The 22,343-nt window shown below is 42.9% G+C and overlaps 1 protein-coding gene across 5 annotated transcripts in view; it reads left to right on the top strand.

Annotated features, from left to right (window-relative positions):
- The window catches only part of MTMR1 (myotubularin related protein 1), a 55,118-nt gene extending 32,775 nt beyond the window's left edge, over positions 1–22,343 (top strand). For all 5 annotated transcript variants that reach the window (XM_083722876.1, XM_083722879.1, XM_083722877.1 and 2 more), the window contains 5 exons: positions 2,673–2,879; positions 3,190–3,282; positions 9,864–9,977; positions 11,934–12,110; positions 21,203–22,343. In XM_083722876.1, coding sequence (XP_083579002.1) covers positions 2,673–2,879; positions 3,190–3,282; positions 9,864–9,977; positions 11,934–12,110; positions 21,203–21,361 — 750 coding nt within the window. In that variant the 3' untranslated portion in view covers positions 21,362–22,343. The remainder of the gene's footprint in view (positions 1–2,672; positions 2,880–3,189; positions 3,283–9,863; positions 9,978–11,933; positions 12,111–21,202) is intronic.

Here is a 22,343-nt window from a genome sequence, read left to right as displayed (position 1 = left end):
CGAGGGAAAGCGACCTCACGGCCTTAATTAATTCAGTTAGGGTGGTAAGCAGGTTCAAGCTTTCCAAAAGGAAATTTTTAATTGGCTCAAGTTCTTTGCTTATCTGTGTAGAATGGATTTTGAGTAACTCTTCATACATCCCTGACAGGTAGAAGATAAAGTTGTCCGGGTGCTGTAACCTTGGGCTGTTTGGCCATTTGTCTGTCTCAGTTGGGGGAGGGTGCCTTAATTTCTCTCCTGATAGGGAGGGTAGGGGAGGCTCGTTTAACCTGGCTTCTAGGTTTTCCAGGAGTAGCTCCTGTTCTAGACTTGCTTCAGGTCCCTCTTTGGCTAGCTCAGCTTGTTTTAGTTTGGTTGCCAGGTCCACTCCCTCACGTTCGTCGTTAGTTTTTTCCTCCCTTCCAATCCAGGTGTGGTCAACAGACCACCCATAAAAGGTTTCCTGGATTATTTGCTTCATCAGCCTTGGGTTGAAAGTAGGTTGAAATCTTGGCCTGTTTTTTCTTTGGGGGAGTTGTTACAGGTTGTGTGGGTGAAATCCCCAATTCCTTGCAACATTGTCTTGTAAGTACCATGCTCGGAATCAGAAATAAATAGGGCTACTTTATCCAGTCCACAGTTTTAAGGGCTTTGCAAGGGGGGAGTTAAAAGTTGATTTAAGTAGTTTGAAAAGGGAGGGGAGATTTGAAAATCCACCTGACAGCTCCCGCAGTCTTTTACTGATAAAAGTTGGCAGTTACTTTCATAGGTTGAGCCTTTTTATCAGAGTAATTTGACAATTAGAGCTCCTACTCACACAGCAGAGACTCAGTGGAGACTTGACCAGGTGCCATCATCTCCCAAAAGTCAACCCAGAAATAGTACCTCGGGTTAAGAACTTTGCTTCAGGATGAGAACAGAAATCACATGGCTGTGGCGCAGCGGCAGCAGGAGGCCCCATTAGCTAAAGTGGTACCTCAGGCTAAGGACAGTTTCAGGTTAAGAACGGACCTCCAGAACGAATTACCGTATTTTTCGCCCCATAGGACGCACTTTTCCCCCTCCAAAAATGAAGGGGAAATGTGTGTGCGTCCTATGGGGCGTATGCAGGCATTCACTGAAGCCTGGAGAGTGAGGAATCGGTGCGCACTCTCGCTCTCCAGGCTTCGCGCGGCTCTCCGCAAGGCGCGGGAGCCCAGCGCTGGGCTCCCACGGCTTGCGAAGAGTTGCCTGTTCTGGGGGCTGGGGTCGGGGGAAGCTTGGGCTTCCCCCGCCCCAGACCCGCGCCTGGGGGAAAAATAATTTCCCCCCTTTATTTCCCCCCCAAAAAAACTAGGTGCGCGTTATGGGATGGTGTGTCCTATAGGGTGAAAAATACGGTAAGTTCTTAACCTGAGGCACCACTGTACAAATTTTAGGAAGCAAGCAATCAAACTTTCCCACAGGTTAAGCAAATGATCTAATCTTGATGTGCTTTCCAGGCAGTTGTAATTGGGATTTAGTATTCATGCTTGGCGTAGTTTTTAGATATATTCTGCCAAGAATCATTCACCCCATCTACCTGAGAAATGTTGATGGTAATGAGTTACACCACTGCAACAGTTTAGTTCATTGATCTGTTCAGCATTGTGTGTGCATGTAATGCTAAACCTTGGCTTAGCAGTACAAGGACATATTTCCACACACTGACTTTATAATAATAAGCCGACTTCAAGCAATGGATTGTGAAACTCTGTTATTAAAATAGGCTAGAGTATGATATATTATTATACAGTGGTACCTCGGGTTACAGTCGCTTCAGGTTACAGACACTTCAGGTTACAGACTCTGCTAACCCTGAAATAGTACCTCGGGTTAAGAACTTTGCTTCAGGATGAGAACAGAAATTGCACAGTGGGGGCATGGGGGCAGCAGGAGGCCCCATTAGCTAAAGTGGTACCTCAGGTTAAGAACAGTTTCAGGTTAAGAACAGACCTCCAGAATGAATTAAGTTCTTAACCCGAGGTACCACTGTATACCCCTTGATTGCAGTAAAACCTCTAAGTGGTTTACAAGAAATGTAGCACTAAGATTATTTTATATGCTGGACTAAGCTTTGCAGAAGCCCTCCTACTAGATGCACAGAAGGAGGTGGGGTGGGGAATCTGCATGAGCTTGATGCTTTGTTTGGGATTGTGGAGGTTTGTCCACAAAATAGTAAACCATGATTTAGCATTGCATATGAATGCAGCCTATATGTCATTTGTGGAGGTCTATCAACAGCTGTTAGTAATGATTAGGCCTGTGCAGAGATTATCTTAGACCCAGGGAGGGAGGCTTGCTCTTGGCATGTCAGTATAAGTCTGGCAGGCTGCTGGTGGGGCTGTCCCTGGCTGGCTTAGCCCTCCTAGGCCCAAAGCAAATGTACTTGCTGCCCCCCTCTGCACGAGCCTGGCTACGGTGACTAAATCAATACTTGCATGTTCGGCAACAGGATGCCTGTAAATGCTAGGCTCTGGGGAGAAACAAGAAAAAGCCATCCCTTCTTGTAAGGTCCCTCAGGCATGCAGCTGGGCACTTCTGGAAACAGAATGCTAGACTAGAAAGGTCTTCAGTCCAATTATGCAGAGATGCTGTTTTGCTCTTATCACAAAATGTATTATAGCCGAATTTGCTTTGGTGCGATATTTCAACTTGGAACCGTCTTTTTAAAGATGCTTCTTTCAGGAGCCGTGAGAATTGCTGACAAAATCGAATCTGGTAAAACATCAGTGGTGGTGCACTGCAGTGACGGCTGGGACCGTACAGCTCAGCTGACCTCTTTAGCCATGCTGATGCTAGACAGCCATTACAGAACTATCAAAGGCTTTGAAGTCCTCATAGAAAAGGAGTGGATGAGTTTTGGACATCGGTTTGCAATGGTAATTTCAAAAGGTTTTTGAATTTCTCCTGCTATCTATAAAATTCTATAAAACTTCTGCCAGCTGGCTATGTAAGATGTTCTCTTTACCCACCAGGATACTAAGCATGATTGATAACATGAATCAGTTTTGGTTGTTATTTCAGTGTAGCTTATTTAGTATCTAATTGCTGGAAGAAACCTAGCTTTTCTGATAACTCTTCTTAATTGTTCTGGGGCAGTTTTTTTAAAAAGCTATTTTAAATACATTTGACAAAAAAAGAAAAAGAAAAGAGGAAGCGTTGCTCCTGACACTCTTTCTTCCTCACTAGCGTGTAGGTCATGGAGATGATGATCATGCTGATGCTGACAGATCACCCATTTTCCTTCAGTTCATAGATTGCGTTTGGCAAATGACAAAGCAGGTAAGGATATTTTTCTAATTATATCTTCTCTGTTTCTAATCCACATAGGAAGTAATTCCTTCTTTCGGGGCAGTGAAATTTTGGAACTAGTTCAGTGCACACAGCAGAGTGAAATAAATGTATGCAGAGGTGAATTGGTGGGTTTTGCAAGTTCAACATTAAGAAATTACTACAAAGGGGCCTGTCATCCTATGAGCAAAGTTCTCCGCATGGAAAGGCTGCTCCTAGCCTCCATTAACCAAAATGGCAGTTTTCACCAGTTCCCCCCTGCCCCAAAAGTCTGGTCCAGAGGGTTGTAGGACCCTGGACAACAGCATAGATGTTCATGTCACTTCCCTCTTCATCAGTAGAAGCCTCAGTAGAAGCCTACATCAGATCAAAGGCCTAACTGTTCATGGAAGGATACAACTTATTTATTGGTGTTTGATACCTGAACGTTTAATAAAGTTTTCTCTGCCCTGACATGATAATAAAACAAAACAAAAATATTTTCTGGAGAGAAACAGAAATTTGAGAGTGAAAATTCAAAGCTTTTTGATTAACTTGAGTTTGCATGGAATGGATAACCTTGCTTTTAATATGAATATAGTTTGGGAAACTGCTGTCTGTGGCCTCTCTGTGATATGTTAGCCAGTTTACATACCAAAGGCATTAACTAATGTATACAAACTTGTGATTTGCCTATTTAGGACCAAATTAATAGTGATGCATTGTATTTATCATTGAGGTTTAGAGCAGATATTTTATAAAATGGATGATACTTGCATTTCTTTTAAAAATGCACAATACCACAAATCTGTATAACTGTCACTTTACATTTAAATTCATATTTCCAATAAATTGATTTGAGGAACTGTGAACCACATCTCAACACTGCTTCAGCATGATTGTCACAGAGAGCTTATTCTTCCCAAGGCAGTTGCTGGTGCCCTCTTGCTAGATCTAAATTAATTCTGAACTTCTGTTATGTAATTCTGTTGTGGATTTAAATAATACTTCTTTCAAACTTCTTTACAAACAACAAAATTCATCTCAAGCAGCCCTTCCTTTATATTTTGCATTGCAGCTTGAAAATTGGGACCTTGTTATACTTTGCTACTCTGCAAAAAGTCGCTCACTTATTTTTCTGTGATTTGAACTTTGCATGAATGAGGTGCTTAATGTTACCTTGTTTGTTTCAGTATGCTCAGTTAAAGGATGTTGCTTCCTTTTTGGAAAGTCATGCAACTATTTTTTGCAGGAGAAAATTTTCCAAAATGCTTTGAACACCTGGAAGCAGCAAAAACCCCTTAGGGGCAGACCCTTAACTCAGAACAGCCTTGTTGTTGGGGTTTTTTGTGATCTCCCTTATTGCTCCTTATTACTTGCTATAAACTGTTTAGTTTCCCTCTAGTAAAGGACTGTGAAATGACTTTGCCAGTTCCACATGTGTGCAAAATCTGAATCCAGCAAGAGATTTAAAATAAACATTGAACAGTTATAGCCCTGAGAGGAGAGGGAAGTAGAATGCAATAGTACCAAAAGGGAAAACTGGGACATTGTTCATAGGACAGACACCTCATATTTTTTCAGAGAACACAATTTCTTAATCTCATCCAAACCATTTATCATTGTCTTGATCCTGAAAGATGGTAAGAGAAAAGAGCTCTCCCCCTCATATAGTTTATTACCCTGTACTTGCAGCAGTTCAAACAGACTCAGTACCAGTTCACAGGGTTTATGGCACCTTTGTGCCACCTATTACACTAGCTATACACCTATTACACTAGCTATACACCTATTACACTACCTATAGCCACCTATTACACTAGCTGCTGCCAAATGGAAGTGAGCTACATGCTTACATAAGAGGTTATCCTTGACACCGGTCCACACCCAGCAGCCTTCTGGCTTTAAATTAAGTTGATATCTTATTGGGGTTTTAATGCTTGAATATTCTTATAGAAACTGTTGTGAGCACAGCACACACACATAGAGTGCAACTTGTTCTCTTGGCTACAATAGAAGACCTATTTCAAGCTTCATTTTAGCAGAGTCAGGGGTGAGATGTGGTTTAGCTCTCCAGGAGCACATGCGTACCCACAGCTGCCATGTTGATGACCACTGCTTTATAGGTTAATTCAAAATGATCGCCTAGATCAGAAGTTATGGCAATGCTTACCTAGCTATATTCCTGCCTTTTTATTGGATGAGATTGTCAAAAGCTTGAGGTGAGGTGGGAAGGAGGGCACAAAAGGGGTGTAAGGATAGACGGGTTCAGCTTATGCGTGGTGGGCACAGCCTCCATCCAGCAGCGCTTAAAAGAGATTGCCACATATTTTTCTATTGTGGACGCAGCAAAAATACTTAAACCTACATCATATGCCACTTATCACTGCTTCATACCGTAGGCAAATGTTTTAATAGCTGCCTTGTTAAACTCAGAATTGAATCCACACCCCAACAGATGTAAAAATGTTTCAAGTGACAGCACAGCCACTGAGGTCTACTTTGGATGAAGCATTGAGCTGACAACTCTTTCCAAGAATTACATTTTGAATGGTGGAGTCCCTGAAAAAGAAAATTCTAATTTCCTAGTGATAGAAGAATCCTTTTTCATTTGCAAGAGCTCAGCACACACACAGGCACACAATTACACAATACCTTCCTAATCTTGATGAAATGCAATTGAGATAGTGTATGAACTCCAGTTGACACAGTCATGTGTGAAAAGTATTTTGATACAGAAAAGTGCTGCAATAAAATGTAGTTATTTGGATGTGGCTTCAATCCTCTGTGAGTCCTGCCACATTAGTCCTCCTTTGCTTCCTTTCATAAGGAAGGGATTGTGGGATTTCCACAATTGAAGGGCTAGGGAGGAATGGCGGTGGGGCTAGATATCTCTATCGGTGAAGGGTTTCGAGATGCAGTGATCCTCGAACCCCTTCCAATCTACGCCCCATCCCAAGGGATGAGGGTAGGGAGAGCAAGGATTACACACCTCCGTCATTGGTGCTGTGCAATGCCAGGTCCATAGGCAACAAAACCGCCACCATGCGTGACTTTTTTGTCTCGCAGGGGATTGACCTGGCTTGCATGACGGAGACCTGGGTACGGGAAGGCGAAGTAGTCTCCCTACATGAGATAACACCCCCAGGTTTCTCTGTCCTCCATCAATCGCGGACTGTGGGTCGGGGGGGAGGAGTAGCGTTGTTATTCCGGGAGGATTGCTCTTTCAGAGCTCTGCCATCACCAGCGATCTCCGGCATTGAATATGTTGGTCTCGTGTGGGGCACCAAGGAGAGCTTGGCCGTCTGGCTGGTGTACCGACCACCCAGCACACCTGCAGCCACCCTGTCAGACCTGCTGGAGGTGGTGGCGGGCTGGGCCTTGGAGTTCCCAAACCTACTGGTTTTGGGAGACTTCAACGTCCATGCCGATGCCGCTCCCTCCTCACAGGCTCTGGACCTAGTGACTTCCATGGCAACACTAGGGCTCTCCCAGGTTGTTTTGGGCCCCACTCATCAAGCAGGCCACACGTTGGATCTGATCTTTGGGGCTGGCATAGATGTGATCATGCTCCCTGCTGTGGAAGTGCCATGGTCTGATCACTACGCTCTGAAAGCCAAGATAGACTTCCCGCTCCTCCCCAGCTCGGGTGGCGAACCCATTTGGGCTCGTCCGCGAAAACTGATGGATCCTGATAGATTCCGACAAGCCTTGCGGAACCCTGCTCCTCCTGGTGACTCATTAGATGACCTTGTTGAGGACTGGAATAACCGGCTCTTGGCAGCCATTGATGAGATCGTGCCTAAGCGCCCTCTGCGACCCCGTCGAAACCGGGCCCCTTGGTTTACTGAGGAGCTCCGGAAAATGAAGCGGGATCTCAGACGGCTAGAGCGAGTATGGCGACGGACTCGTGACGGAGCCTCAAGAACATCTTATAGGACGCTTATGAAAGCCTATGAGATGGCTATGAAAGCTGCTAAGAAATCTTACTTTGCAGCTTCCATTGCATCCGCTAGCTCTCACCCGGCACAACTTTTTAAAATAATTAGGTCAATAACATCCTTAGGAGGACAACCAAATTTAAGCACAAATTCGACCCACAGCTGTGAGGCATTCACAAGTTTTTTTGCGGAGAAAGTCCTGTTGCTCCGCCGTGACCTCCCTGCCAATTTAGAAACAGTGACTGAACTGGAGGCCCCTCGACTGACTTCAGGTCCAGTGACTTCAGGACCATTTCAATTGGATACTCCCTACTGATGTGGATAGATTCCTCCAAGTTGGTAGGCCCACCACCTGCCTCCTTGATCCGTGCCCGTCTTGGCTGATTAGGGAGTGTCCAGATGTTGTGCGGACCCCCCTGGTTGAAATTATCAATTTGTCCCTTGACACGGGGACATTCCCAGGGGAATTGAAGGAAGCAGTGGTGTGTCCACTCTTAAAAAAAACTTCATTAGATCCCTTAGACCTATCCAATTACCGCCCAGTTTCAAATCTTCCATACCTGGGTAAGGTAATTGAGAGAGCGGTTGCTGAACAGCTTGGTAGGTTTCTAGAGGAAACATTGGCATTAGATCCATTTCAGTCCGGTTTCCCTCCTGGTTTTGGGACGGAGACAGCTCTGGCTGCCCTAACAGATGATCTCCGTAGACAACTGGATCGAGGCGGGTCAGGACTGCTGATCCTTTTAGATTTGTCAGCAGCCTTTGACATGGTCGATCATGATCTCCTGGACCACCACCTTGCAGACGTAGGGATACAGGGCATAGCCCGTAACTGGTTGTGCTCTTTTATCTCTGGTCGGGGACAGAGGGTGGCATTAGGGAGGGAAATGTTGCGCCACTCCTTGGTGTGTGGAGCGCCGCAGGGCGCAATTCTCTCCCCGATGCTTTTTAACATCTTTATGCGCCCCCTTGCCCAGATTATCCGGAGCTATGGGCTAGGCTGTCACCAATATGCTGATGACACTCAGCTCTATCTGCTGATGGATGGCCACACTGACTCGGCTCCGAACACACTGACCAGATGCTTGGAAGCTGTGGCTGGATGGTTTCGTGGGAGCCGATTGAAACTAAATCCTTCGAAGACAGAGGTCCTATGGCTAGGTCGGGATGGCATGGGGATGAGGGACCAACTCCCTTCTCTTGCGGGGGCCCAATTAGTGCCATTGCCTTCCGTTAAGAGTTTGGGTGTAATCCTTGATGCCTCCCTTTCCATGGAGGCGCAAGTTACAGCAACAGCCAAGGTGACATTTTTCCACCTTCGCCGCATCAAGCAGTTGGTCCCTTACCTTTCCCGCCCCGACCTGGCCACAGTGATCCATGCGACGGTCATCTCCAGGCTTGACTACTGTAATTCGCTCTATGCGGGGCTGCCCTTGAAGCTGTCCCAGAAACTCCAGCGGGTACAGAATGCTGCAGCGAGGCTCCTCACGGGGTCTCTGCCATGGGAGCATATTCACCCAGTGCTTTTCAAGCTGCACTGGCTCCCGGTGGAGTACAGGGTCAGATTTAAGGTGCTGCTTTTGACCTTTAAAGCCCTTCACGGCCTAGGACCCTCGTACCTACGGGACCGCCTCTCCTGGTATGCCCCACGGAGAGCCTCAAGGTCCATAAATAATAACACCCTAGTGGTCCCAGGCCCTAAAGAAGTTAGATTGGCTTCAACCAGAGCCAGGGCCTTTTCAACTCTGGCTCCGGCCTGGTGGAACGCTCTGCCTCATGAGACCAGGGCCCTGCAGGATCTGATTTCTTTCCGCAGGGCCTGTAAGACAGAGTTGTTCCGCCTGGCCTTTGGCTTGGAGCCAATTTGATTCCCTCCCTCTCTCTCTCTCTCTCTCTCTCTCTCTCTCTCTCTTTTTCCCTCCTCTTTCTTTCTTTTCCTTCTCCTGCGATGAGGCTACATTTTAATATTTTAATGTTCCATTATTTTAATGTTGTATTTTATTTTTGTTTTTTAAGTTGTAATCATTCATCTTGTTTTTATTATTGCTTGTAAGCCGCTCTGAGCCCGGCCTTGGCTGGCGAGGGCGGGGTATAAATAAAAAATTATTATTATTATTATTTATTATTATTATTATTAGGGAAAGACCTGAGTCTCTTGAATTCACAGAAAAGAAACTAAGAGCCTATGGCAACCTTCCTAAACAACACCCTCTCAATACAGTGCATTTGTCCAGAGTTGCCAAATGCTAGTACAGCACTCTAGTTTTACAATTTAAATGTCTCTTTGACATTTTGTAAACCTTCATACTGCATTTTACATTAGAGATTTCTCTCTCTCTCTCTCTCTCTCTCTCTCTCTCTCTCTCTGTGTGTGTGTGTGTGTGTATTTGTTCAAATAAAATACAATAGGCCTGAAATCTGGGTTACATTCCAGGGATCACACCTAAATCCAAAATTGCGTATAGTCAAAACACATTGTGTTCAACAACGGATGGGATTGCTAAAGTCATTTCCCCCAGAACCTCACCCCTTTCCTACACCCTCTTAAATTTTTAAACAATTTTTTGCCACACACATAAGGCTGAATGTGCACAAGCTTACTGTACTGTTTCCCCTTAACAAAAAGTATAACAAAATATTTTGTTGTTTTAGTTTCCAGCAGCATTTGAATTCAATGAGCTGTTTCTGATCACCATTTTGGATCATCTTTATAGCTGTCTTTTTGGCACCTTTTTATACAACTCTGAGCATCAGCGAATGAAAGAGGTAAAGTAAATCACCCATATAATGGTTTTACAGGAGCCAAAAGAAAATTTGAGGCTGTTTTGCCTGTTCTGTAGAGCTGAAAGTTTTTAAATGTCACCTAGAAATGAATTTTCATATTCCTCTTGACATACCAAATAGGCACCAGATGCCACGAATACAGGCAACTTCTCCCCTCTCTTCGAATCCATTAGGTAACATGAGCCTCTATGAAACCTGAGGGGAGCCCATGGGACAGTGATAGAGCAAGTTGAGAGTCCCAGCCTCCTCCTCCATCTAAAAGGACATCAAATAGAAAGGCGAAGAAAGCCTTCTGGGCTTGGCAGGCCTTGGCGAGTTGCTTCCAGTCAGAGTAGTCAGTACTGGGCTCAATTGACTAATGTTCTCAAAATAAGGTGGTTCCATATGTTCAGCACATATGATTTTTCTCTAGTCAGGATTTTTCTCTAGTCAGCTGCATGAGAAATATGAATAGTGGATTTTGAAGGATCCTGGGTACAACACCCAGCTAATGTGCCAAATCGTGCTAATTTATACCCTCGAGAGAGAGAGCAGAGGGAAAGCACATGCTAAACTATGTCACCCCCCCCCCCTTTCCCAGGAAGAAAAATGTTAGTACAAACATAGCCTTTTGTGTTTTGGTATGTATCTGACTTTAAGTGACTGATTCAGCACAGCAAATTGCACAATTGCACCACAAGATGGAGCTGAATTACATATTCTCACCAAGTATGTGCCTACCAGGCAGCTCCCACTCATGAATGGATAATCTAATGCAGCTCCCTTTAAAAAAATGCAATTTAAGAGACAGCTGTAGTGGAAACAGATGCTTTGTAGCACTGGAGGAGTATAAAATTGCAAGATGATGCTGATAAGAATTCAGATTCTGAAACCTTGATTTAATAATGGTTTCATAATGATGTTTGTATTTGGTCATAGAATTTAAAAACTGCTAAGAATAAACCTAAACATGGACATTTAATTAGAAACATAGTATTTAGATAGGTATAGGGAAACTGGTAAAAATAGGTTATAACCCTTTTCTAAAATACTGCCTCGTTGTTTCTGTACATAAGTGTTTTTTCTTTCCTGACATCTCAGTAATTTTCTTACTTTTCAGTGGGTTCCACCCCCTTCTGATAGCATTCAGTGTTTACCTTTACCATTTTAAGCTTATTTTTCCTTATAGGTGGAGGTAGAAATTCAGTATTTTCCAATGGAAGCTTATTTGATAACGTTAAATTTGAAAAATCATAAGAAATTATTGTTGCATCAAAATATTGCCAGTCTTTTTCTTAAAAGGAAATGAGTTTGGGACCATGATATCTCTTAAAACAGAAACTCAGTGCAAAATGTAGGGCTTGTCCACACTTCCACTTCTTCTGTGACTAGAAAGCAGGAGTCTGAGCTGTTCTCCACTTGTCTCATGTTTTGCCTGAGACATTTTGCCTTTGCACTGCCACTTTCCCCAGGAAGCAGTGGATTTTCCTGGGGGGAAATGGCAGGACAAGCAGAAGTGTAGATGAGCTCTTAGTAAATTCAAAACCTTCACAAGAGATCTACAAGTTTAATACCGGAGTGGGTGTGTTTCCTATTGTGGTCCTTGTAGCTCTGGCATTCCATGTAGGTTTATTGAGGATTCCTTGGTGAAAATAAATGTTTCCCTGGAAGATGGTTTGTCCATTTTTGCCAGTCTTCCCCAGCACTGTGGCCACCGTGGGAAATTGTGAGGTTGTGTGCTGTGTCTGTTTACAGGGCAGGGTATTCTAGGTTGCATTCTAAAGACAAACAAGTGTACCCCAAACAGAGAACCTACCTAAGATGATGCCCCAATGCACACGAGTTCCACAGAAGATGTTCCTCAGCCAACAGATTGATGTAAAAATGCTTCCTTAATAGTTAGAGGTTTGAAAATATTTTCATTATAATTGTTTAAAAGTATTATTATTTTTCCTTCAGGAGATCAGTACAAAGACAATCTCTTTATGGTCCTACATTAATAGTCAGCTTGATGAATTCAGCAACCCTTTCTACGTAAACTACGAAAACCATGTCCTATATCCAGTTGCTAGTCTAAGCCATTTAGAATTATGGGTGAACTACTATGTACGATGGAATCCACGAATGAGACCCCAGGTATGCATTTGTTTGCTTTTCAATTGAATTTCTTTTGCCATTTTTTTTAAAGGAAATACTAAAGAGGTCTAGAAACCGTCAGGGCTTTGATTGTTTGGTAAAATAATCAAAGGAATGTGATTCTGTCCCTTTCATCTCTGACTGGAGCAACATATTTTTAAACAACTGTCTGCTGCTCAAAGTGGCCAGTTGGAGGGCTTCAAAATTTTGACTGGCCTTGATAGCTAATAATTATTTGTGATAGCCTGCAATCCTGCCCACCCCCACAAATCTGGGACATGCAGAGCTTTAGCCTGCCACTCCGTGCTACAAAGATGCTTGGGAGCTGTGTGAGTATTGCTACTTCCAAGTGCCTCCAAGGCACTCCCTATGGTTCCCTGCACATGCTATTCAGTTCCGTGGAAGAGCAAAATCTCTTTCCATCCAACATAAAGTGATAGACTCCCTTTCCCAGCCCCCTCCAAAATCCTTCAAGTTCTAGACAATGTGTGGAAAACTAGGGAGGGAGGAGGGACCCAGCAGCTCTAACACATTGCACACACATCACCATTTCATTCATTTCATTTATTTTTTATTTTTTTGCTCAGCTTTGCTGTATTTTGTGGTGATCTGAAAGTTCTCTCTGTGGCAGATTTTCACATGTGCAAGCTGTCAGATGCTGACCAAGCAACCATGAATCAACCTCTGATCTGCTGTGAGGGAATGTTTCCTTGATGGCAGTCGTTGTGTGTGCTTTCCTTCTTGGATTTGTGACTCAAGTGCATCGTTTTGGTTTATAATTTGTGCTGATCTATGATTATTAACCTTCTCATCTGCCACCTTTAGCAATGGGCAAGTTCCCATCTGTGTCCCCACTCATTTTTTCAGGGACCAAAGAAGTCTGTGGCAGTCCTGCAGACACTGGAGGCCAGGACCCAGAGATAATATAGGATTAAAGCTACCCTTGCCTAGGGTGCAGTTCACTCAAACAAGTCAGTATTCAAAACCTAGGATAGGCAACTGTGGGTAGCACAGTGCTCCAATCTACCTGGCCGTAGCTGATTTTATAGCACCCCCCTCTCCCCGGTTTCAGTTTGATGCCCTTCTAGGATTATGCATTGTTCTTCTTTGAAATATGTATCTGCACAGTACACAATTAGAAGTTACTGGGATAGGATCCAATTGAATTTCCCAACCTTACTAGGGCTGAACATCTGAGCTGGCCATCTTCCTTCTACTCAGCTCTTTTAGAAGCCACATTTTAAGGCTTCAACTGTTACCAGTTAGCACTAAATCTTTTTACCTTTAGGTTTTGTGTTGCTGTAGAAGTAGGAAATTTTGGACACGAAAGCTGCATAATCACTAATTGTCTCATAGGACCTATTAAAAAAAGTCTCATTTTGTTGCCAGATTGGATTATCTGTTTGTGCTGACTCTTCTTTTCTCTCCCTTTTATAAAAGCAGACTTACCTTTTACAACTGCTAGTAAAGGTACCTAACCCCTCTCTCTGGAACACCTTAGCACCTTCTGTGAGAGAGTATTTTTCAGCTTTTCTTTCCTCAGGGTATTCTTTCAGAAATGTTTAAAATGCAAATTTGCAATAATTTTATTTTACTGATGAGATGAGAATTTTCTAAACAGATCTGGTCAGTAACTTTGAATGCCACCAATTCTAACCATAATGAGGCTTGTGCCCATGTGGTGTAGAATTCTGGGTTGTAATCATTGCTGGTCCTACTCAGAATAGACTTACTGAAGTCAATAGACATTAGTAACTTGGGTCCATTAATTTCAGTAAGTTTTCTCTGAGTAGGACTAGCATCTGATAAAGCCCTCTGTTTTGGTTCTTTCTAAAAGTGCCAAAACAATTTTGTACGTTCTGGCATACAAAATGTTCTGACATTCCTTTTTTGTTGAGGAATGCACTAAGTGCTTGATAGGGAGATGTTGGATCAAGGCTACTTGGAGTGTGGCAATGTGCAGAAAAGTCTTCTGTGCAGGAAAGATCAGGCAGCCTGAGGTCAGGTCATAACATAAGAATTGCATCCCCATCTACCCATAGTTAAGTATATGTGTTATGCATGTTTCAATAGAAATAGAGTGTAAAACAAAAACAAAAAACTCTAGTATTTACATACCACAGCTATAGACAGATAGTTAAGTCATACAATAATAAGAACTTATGAATCAGCAAACAATGGGAAACAGCAAATGGTCCTTAAAGGTTCCAGTCAGAGACAAATGTTTCATTATATTAATCATCCAATGAAACTGAATGTTGGAAGATTCCTGACAGGTGAAAGAAATGTCTTCTTTTCTTAGCAGATATCTAAATACATTCAAGGAGCATAATAGGGCTATCAAGGCCAACTAGCACAATGGCTGTATTCTACCTCCACTGTTGGAGGCAGCATGCTTTTGAATGCCACTTGCTGGGATTAATAGCAAAGGAGTCCTGTCACAGCTACGCTTTGGCTCATATAGGACTAAGAGGTTTAGTCTGGACTGTGTGGCATGCTGGGAATATCTTGTCCCTAACCCCCTCTCTTGTTTTGTGACATGAGTTTATTGCTGGAAACAGCTTGACACTGAACTTCAAGAGATCTTGAACTGATGAAGCTGGCAATGTGAGGGTCGTTGGGTGGAGACCTATAGCCAAAACACCTAGCCCTAACTGACATGCTCCACCTTTTTTTGTTAACTTTCCTTAGCATAGTTACTCTTTATGTTAATATGTGACCATCTTGGATGTGAGTCCTGGAAGACCAGCTCCCTGCCTTTTTCCACCTTGCCTGGAAGATAGGGGCTTTGACTGACTCCAGCTACAAAGACCAAGGCTGCTGAACAGAATCCTTGGCTGGGATTTGTTTCGGGGTTTGTTGTGGGAGGGTGGTTGTTGCTGTTGTTTCTGTTCTGGCATACAAAATGTTCTGACATTCCTTTTTTGTTGAGGAATGCACTAAGTGCTTGATAGGGAGATGTTGGATCAAGGCTACTTGGAGTGTGGCAATGTGCAGAAAAGTCTTCTGTGCAGGAAAGATCAGGCAGCCTGAGGTCAGGTCATAACATAAGAATTGCATCCCCATCTACCCATAGTTAAGTATATGTGTTATGCATGGTTCAATAGAAATAGGGTGTAAAACAAAAACATACCACAGCTATAGACAGATAGGGAGGCCCAGCCAGATGGGCAGGGTATAAATAATAAATAATTATTATTATTATTATTATTATTATTATTATTATTATTAAGTCATATGTTGTAAGCTTCCTTGAGCATGGTCTTAACTTCGGAAAGGCAGTATGCAAATAAAATGATTGATTGAAAAGGAGAAAACCATTTATCTGGCTTTTGCCATCAAGCACTTCGAGCTAAGGAAGGAGCCCCAGAATTAACTGGAACAGTGTGGCACTGGGGGAGCTTGTATCCCACCAACAAACCTGCCTAAGCCATGCAGCTAGATCTGCTGTGCCTTCACTGGGCCTGTGGCCATGCCTGTTGCAGAGAGGTGGGCAGAGAGGCACTTGAAACAGGACACTGTGTCTTACCAGTGCACAAAGGGAGTATCAACAAGTGACCTGTGGAAGTGCCTCACAGAAGCAAGTCCTTGCTTTCAAGTCTCCCAGCTGAAAGTAATGCTAGTTCCATCAGTTCACTGAGCAAAACCACAGTCCCTGTATTCAAAGGCTTTAAGCTGAGGAGCTACTGAAATGGGAGTTGCTTGCTATAATGAATACTTGACAGGAGAAACCGATTTGAGAATGTGGCTACAATCTTATGCACGTTTACTTGGCAACAAGCACCATTAAACAGTGAGACTTAATTCTGAACAAACATGAACTGTGTGAGTAGGACAGTTCGAGTGTGCTCAAGTTCCCCTATGCGAGAAGGGAGCAGCAACAGAGTGGAACCATTAGTGATGTCATCTAGATCTAAAGGTGGAATTCTGTGACTCAATGGAGGACTGAATATTTTGTCAGCATTTTTATAGCGAAAAACAAAATGGGTGAGCCTCAAAATATGTATAGTGCGCCACTTACTACCATATTTTTCGCTCTATAGGACGCACTTTTTCCCCTTCAAAAATGAAGGGGAAATGTGTGTGCATCCTATGGAGCGAAGAAGCCATAGCCCCGCGACTCTCTCCCGGCTGGAGGGGTGACGCGCGGCTATGTCAGCAGCCTCTCCACTGCCTGCCTCTCTGCTACTCCCTGACCTGCTCTTTGGGGCTGGTGGTGGGCTTCCCCCCGCCAGCCCCAAAGAGCAGGTCAAAAGGAACCTGAAGACTGGAGAGCTGACTGAACGCACCTTGTTTTAGAGGGGAAAAACATGAGGGGGGAAATTCTCCTCCTCTCTGCGCAGCGCCTCCTGCCGCTTCACTGAAGGGGCGCTGGGCAGAGAGGGGGAGAATTTTTTTTTCTTGTTCTCCCCCCTCTAAAACAAGGTGCATCCTATTGTCCGGTGTGTCCCATAGAGCGAAAAATACGGTCATTTTTAACATGTTGCCATTTCATGCCTGTATGTCTAGCTTATGATCATCTTGATTTTCATACTAGTTGCCAATTTGTAGACAATTTTATTTTCTCAGCCTCCCAAAGTTTTGAGTTGTTTCCCCACCCCCCTTGTCTTCCCTGATCTTGAACTACTTTTTCTTTGCCAAAGTGAGGACGCTGTGCTTCCATTCCTCAAAACACATTTGCTCTTTTGTTGCTTCTTTAATTCTCAGATTCCCTGTTCCTTTTAAGGCCTCTTAAGCTTGTAAATCGCTTGGGAGATTGATCTGATATTGACATTTGCTTTTTGTGCACGTTCAGTTTGTATTTCTGCTACGTTTCAGAAGCACTCCTTTTTATGGTAGATTTAAAATGTTGATCCAATGTGACTATGATGCTTTCGTTCATGGGACTCATTGTGCAGTGTTGTTTAGGGCTTGAAATTAGTTCTAGTGGGAATATTTGCTGTTTGAAAGACTATCAAAAGCAACAACTGTAGAACATTGTCCTTTTGAGCCATCAAAGGAATGTGTCCAGACTCTATAAAATAATAGTTTTATGCTCTTCTCTACTACAGAGTTCATTGGACTGGGTCCAGAGCCTTTCATTTTTTTGTGCTGGATTCAGAACAGCAACTTTTGCCACTGTTGGAAGCTCTTAAGGAACATAATAGTGCCATGCCAGGGTGACAGAGTGAGTCCAAGATTCCTAATGCTGATGTAGCCTTTTTATGTGGAGAAGAGGAGGTTCTCCTTTCTCCCCATTCTTCAGAGTTGAAAGTGTGATCGTGGAGCCAACATTGTTTGTGGTGTGCAGTAGGCCTACACAACAATTTTGTGACCCACCAAATTAAACACAGCTCACCAGTCCCATGTATCAAGCCTGCTATGTGATTGATAACCCTTGTTTTTGCAATCCCTTTCAGCCAACAAAATAAAAACGTGGCGGTGGGGCTTCCCTGCATGCCTTGTTAGTTGCTGTCACCATGGTGGATTACAAATTATGCAAATTTGGTGCACATGCCATTATTATTATTATTATTATTATTATTGTCTCACTACAGTCTCTAATCAAATTGGTTTTGCACTGCTTGAGAAATCTGTAAGAGCCTTTTGACCATAAGGATAATAGTGGTGGTCAGGGCTTTTTTTCAGCCAGAACTCTCTGGAACTCAGTTCTGGCACCTCTCAGTTGGATGCCAGTGCCTTATACCAGAACAAAGATGAGTTCTGGCACCTCTTTTTCTAGAAAAATAGCACTGTTAGTGGTACCATTTTAAACTCTCCAGGCCCTGAGGGAAGCAGATTAGAACTTCCCTGTTGCACCACAGTAGCTACAAAAGCGGGGATAGGATCAGGCTCTACATCAGGCATAGGCAAACTCGGCCCTCCAGATGTTTTGGGGCTACAACCCCCATCATCCCTAGCTGACAGGACCAGTGGTCAGGGATGATGGGAGTTGTACTCCCAAAAGATCTGGAGGGCCGAGTTTGTCTATGCCTGCTCTACATCAAGCAATTGATTTAAAATAGTCTTTTTATTCTACTGCTTTTCTTCCCAGTGCTAAAATTGTGATGTTTCTTTTTTAAAAGAGAAGGCCTATAATAGAAGATATACATTCATTGCTGAACAATTTTCTTTTGAATGGCTGTTCTTGAGCAAGTAAAAAGGAAGTGCAAGAATGCACCCTTGCTATCCATACAATTAAGAACTGGTAGTTCTGTAAGTGAGTAGCTATTATACTGCCTTTTATGCTTATCCTTGTTGGTATGGAGGATATTGTGATCCTGACGTACTTCACAATGCTGAGAGAACAGGGGGGAAATTGGTGCAGTCTCCATCGTCATTGACATTTATAATTTGAAAAAGAAGGTACTCTAGCAGGCATAAAGGATCTGTGTGGGTTTGTGGTTGAGTTTGTTGGGAGTCAGAAGCTGCTTTGGCTTCATGTAGCCTCTTCCCTTGGTTTTTATTTTTCAGCCTTGCCCATCAAACTGTCATAGCAACCTCACACTTCTAAATCCACAGGTTTATTATAATTAACTGCACAGTGGCAGGCAGCAATTTTCAATATTTAGTAAATACACAATAAATAATGAAATGAAATCCTAGAATCGCTCGCCTAACTTAAAACGAGTACTTCACTACTCAGGTGTGCTGACTGAAAGAACAACTTAAAACAGTTGCAAGGAATATAGTACACTGTGTAACCAGTAGAAATAAGCCCCCAGTTTCTTTTGCAGATTAGTGTATGCTGTATGCATTTTCATGAGACATCACTCTGGGCATGGGAAATGATGACATAGAAAACAAGCAACTGCTCACATAATCAAATGCCGTATGAACTGACCTGGTAGACCAATTGCCAGTGGTTTAGCAAACTATGTGCTTCCTTGAAACATAACAAACAGGGCATCAGTTTTTTGTTGAAGGCTCCTTGAAGATTAAATCGTGTTGGTTAGCAGATGTTTTCCCATTGTGACTCTTCCCCTCTCTTTCATCTGTGTTTGTTTTAACACATTACTAGAACAACTGATACCTCTAAAGTAATTTAATTTCTGGAATCAAAGTGGAGGGATTCATCTTTTTGTTTATCAGTGCTAATGACTTTTCATATATTTGTAGCCTAATTATCTATAGGAAAACTGGAAGTGTTATTGAGTGATCGCCCAGTCAATTTTACAGCAAGATTAGGAAACTGATGGTTCTTTCCAACCCTGAAATTACTAGATGGAAGCAGACTGGTGTTCTTGTCCACCTCTCTGTGCAGAAAACTGAAAAAGGTGTGTGGCTGTCTCACTTTCCCATATTGGGTATATTCAGCTGCAGAGTAGAAAATGTGTATTGCTTTCAAAGCGTTGCCTAGCAGCAGACTACAAGCTGTCCACAGTGACACTCATAATTCACTAAAGGGAAATAATTCGCTAAAGGGAAAAGACCTACACCTATTTCAGGAAAGCAGGGTTGCAAAAGCTACTTGAACACAGACCAGGAATTGGTTCACATTTGTAGGCTTTAAAATCCTACCTACAAATAACACCCTCTGATATGCATGTTTCTTTGGTCTCCTTTCAGGTGTGAAAAGGGACTGGTTGCTCACTGGTGAAGGAACTGGTGTCATGCTCCAAGGTGTACTCTTGTTGCCTTTATTGGGCAGCTGAGCTCGAAGAGGGGCCTTTGAGCTGATCCCTTTTTGCCTCATACTCAAGAGTTGGTTTACAGTTCCATCCCATGTTGCTTCATGCTTCTCACTTCCCCTTTCTCCAGACAGCCACCAAGAATTTTACACCAGTGTAAAATTCCTTTGGAGAACAAAGCAATGGAGAATATATTATTGTACCTTTGTAACAATTTTGCAAAAAAATCAAGGGTTGTCAGGTATTAAAGAATATGGAATCATGTACACAGGTTGTGCCAAATTCACAGCAACATCAGCAGTCTGAAGTCCAGTTGCCCAATTAGCAATTTTGTTGGGAATGTCCAACTCCCACATTTCTCCTTTTCAGCTCTAGTTTTGCCCTCCACCCCCTGCCTTCTCCCCCTTGATTTTCCTGGAACCAATTTAATGACACTTTAACGGTAAAGGTAAAGGTAAAGGGACCCCTGACCATTAGGTCCTGTTGTGACCAACTCTGGGGTTGCGGTGCTCATCTCGCTTTATTGGCCAAGGGAGCCGGCGTACAGCTTCCGGGTCATGTGGCCAGCATGACTAAGCCGCTTCTGGCAAACTGGAGCAGCACATGGAAATGCCATTTACCTTCCCACTGGAGTGGTACCTATTTATCTACTTGCACTTTGATGTGCTTTCGAACTGCTAGGTTGGCAGGAACCTTACTGGGGCCTTAATTAATGAAGAGTGCCCAGTTAAAAGTGAACAAGTAATATAAATAAGAAATATCACAAAATGTGGGAAAAGAGCAGGATTAGACCAATCTGGGGTTGAGGCCACAATGTTACTATCGTCTTAATATAGGAGGAGGCTAGCTGTGATCAGGTTTTCCTCAGTTTCTCAGTTTCTGAAGAAGCAATTTCCATTTTCTCTGACAGTTAACAATGGTAAACCAGGTAAGAGAACACTGAAGCAGTATGCCTTTGACATCTTCCTGCCTGTCTTCCTAAGTTTTCCAAGCCTCTGCTATCTGTTTGGTAAAAGGTGTACTTTATTGGAGGGAATAATTTATTCCAGTTTTAATATCCAAAAGGCAATTACAGAGAAATGACTTAAGCCAGAGAGTTGACCTTCTCTGTGGCCGTGCCTGCTAAGGGAGGCCCATCTTGTCCCTTCTGAGATGGCTTCCTGCCATTGTGCATAGATGCCTTTTCCTGCGTGCCTTTGCCTTTCCAAATTCCCCCAAGTTGTTAATTTAAGTGTAATTGTGTTATCTGCTATCTTTTTTAAACTGCTGTTTATTTTGTTGGTTTTGTATTGTTGGTTTTGACTGCCCTAAGCATTTCTTTTAACAGCAAGCCGGGATAAACCTGATTCTAATGAATGGCTGAATAATAAACATTTAATAGTAGATTTGCATTTCTTTGACTTGGAATACACTCCACCCCACCCCACCCCCCAAAATCTGGCATTTTATTACTCAAACAAAATCTGTGTTCATTTCCAACAGATGCCAATTCATCAGAATCTGAAAGAACTCCTTGTCATCAGAGCCGAGCTCCAGAAGAGGGTTGAAGAGCTGCAAAGGGAAGCAGCAACACGTTCCATATCTTCTTCATCAGACCGAGGATCTTCTCCTGCAGCCACACCAGTGCATACCTCTGTCTGATGCAAGGCTAAAACGGAGGTACACTTCTACTATGGGCATGTTCTGGGCAGTGGAATACTCCACCACCCCTGAGAGTAATATGTCAACATCAACTCTTCCTGCTGTTATGCTGAGGTAAAAAAAGTGCTTCCTTGCGTGTAACGCTGTAGATGGTGGTTGCCAGGGTGTGTTTTTTTGTAATGTGTCTTTTTGATGTCTCTAATTGAATTGGCAATTAGAAAGTTAATTTTTATCTTAAGCAACCTGCAACTGACTGCTCAGAAACTGGGAATTCATCTATCAGGTAAATGCTGCAGTGAGAATTTCCATGTAACTGCCAAGCCCACAGTGAGCCAAAACATGCCCAGAGACCATCCTTCCTAAAAGGGGAACCCCTCTGGTTTCCTTGGTACTTATTACGTTTTTTAGGGGGGGACCACAACAAATACTATATTTCTTGGGACAGTTGTAGATGATCTGATGCACTTTGAAATAGATTTAATTTTTTAATTATAGCCAGTTGTATATTTTGAATAAATATGCCATTAAAGGATGAGCAGGATTTGCCAACTGTGAGACACTTGGTAGTTATAGTATAATCTTCACAGCCAAGATTGCTAAATGAAGTTTTGCAATTTTTCTGTAGCTATTGTCCATTTATCTACCTGAGTGAGGTACTGAATTGACTTAGTTGTGTCATTCATTGCTCTGTACAAAACTTTAGTTTCAAATGGCCTTTTCACCTAGCTAGATTTTGAAATGTGTAAATTGCAGTTATTTTGTTTATCATATCTTGTTAAAAATCTGTACACACCAAGAGCCTTCGGTTGTTCTTATTGCATACAAGTCTATGCAAGGCCAAACACTCTTCTTAAGCAGAGTTACAGGAACTATTCTTTTCAAATGTTTGGGGGTGGAGGGTAGTAAATTGTAATGATAGTAAGTTTTTAAGGAAAAACGGTCATTAATTGATTCCTTGAAACAATAAAGACTTGTTTTAGTC

This window comes from Podarcis gaigeae (assembly GCF_964106915.1).
Source record: "Podarcis gaigeae genome assembly, chromosome: Z".
Lineage (NCBI taxonomy): Eukaryota > Metazoa > Chordata > Lepidosauria > Squamata > Lacertidae > Podarcis > Podarcis gaigeae.
Note: the sequence above shows the minus strand (reverse complement) of the source record. Positions and strands in the feature narration are given on the sequence as shown.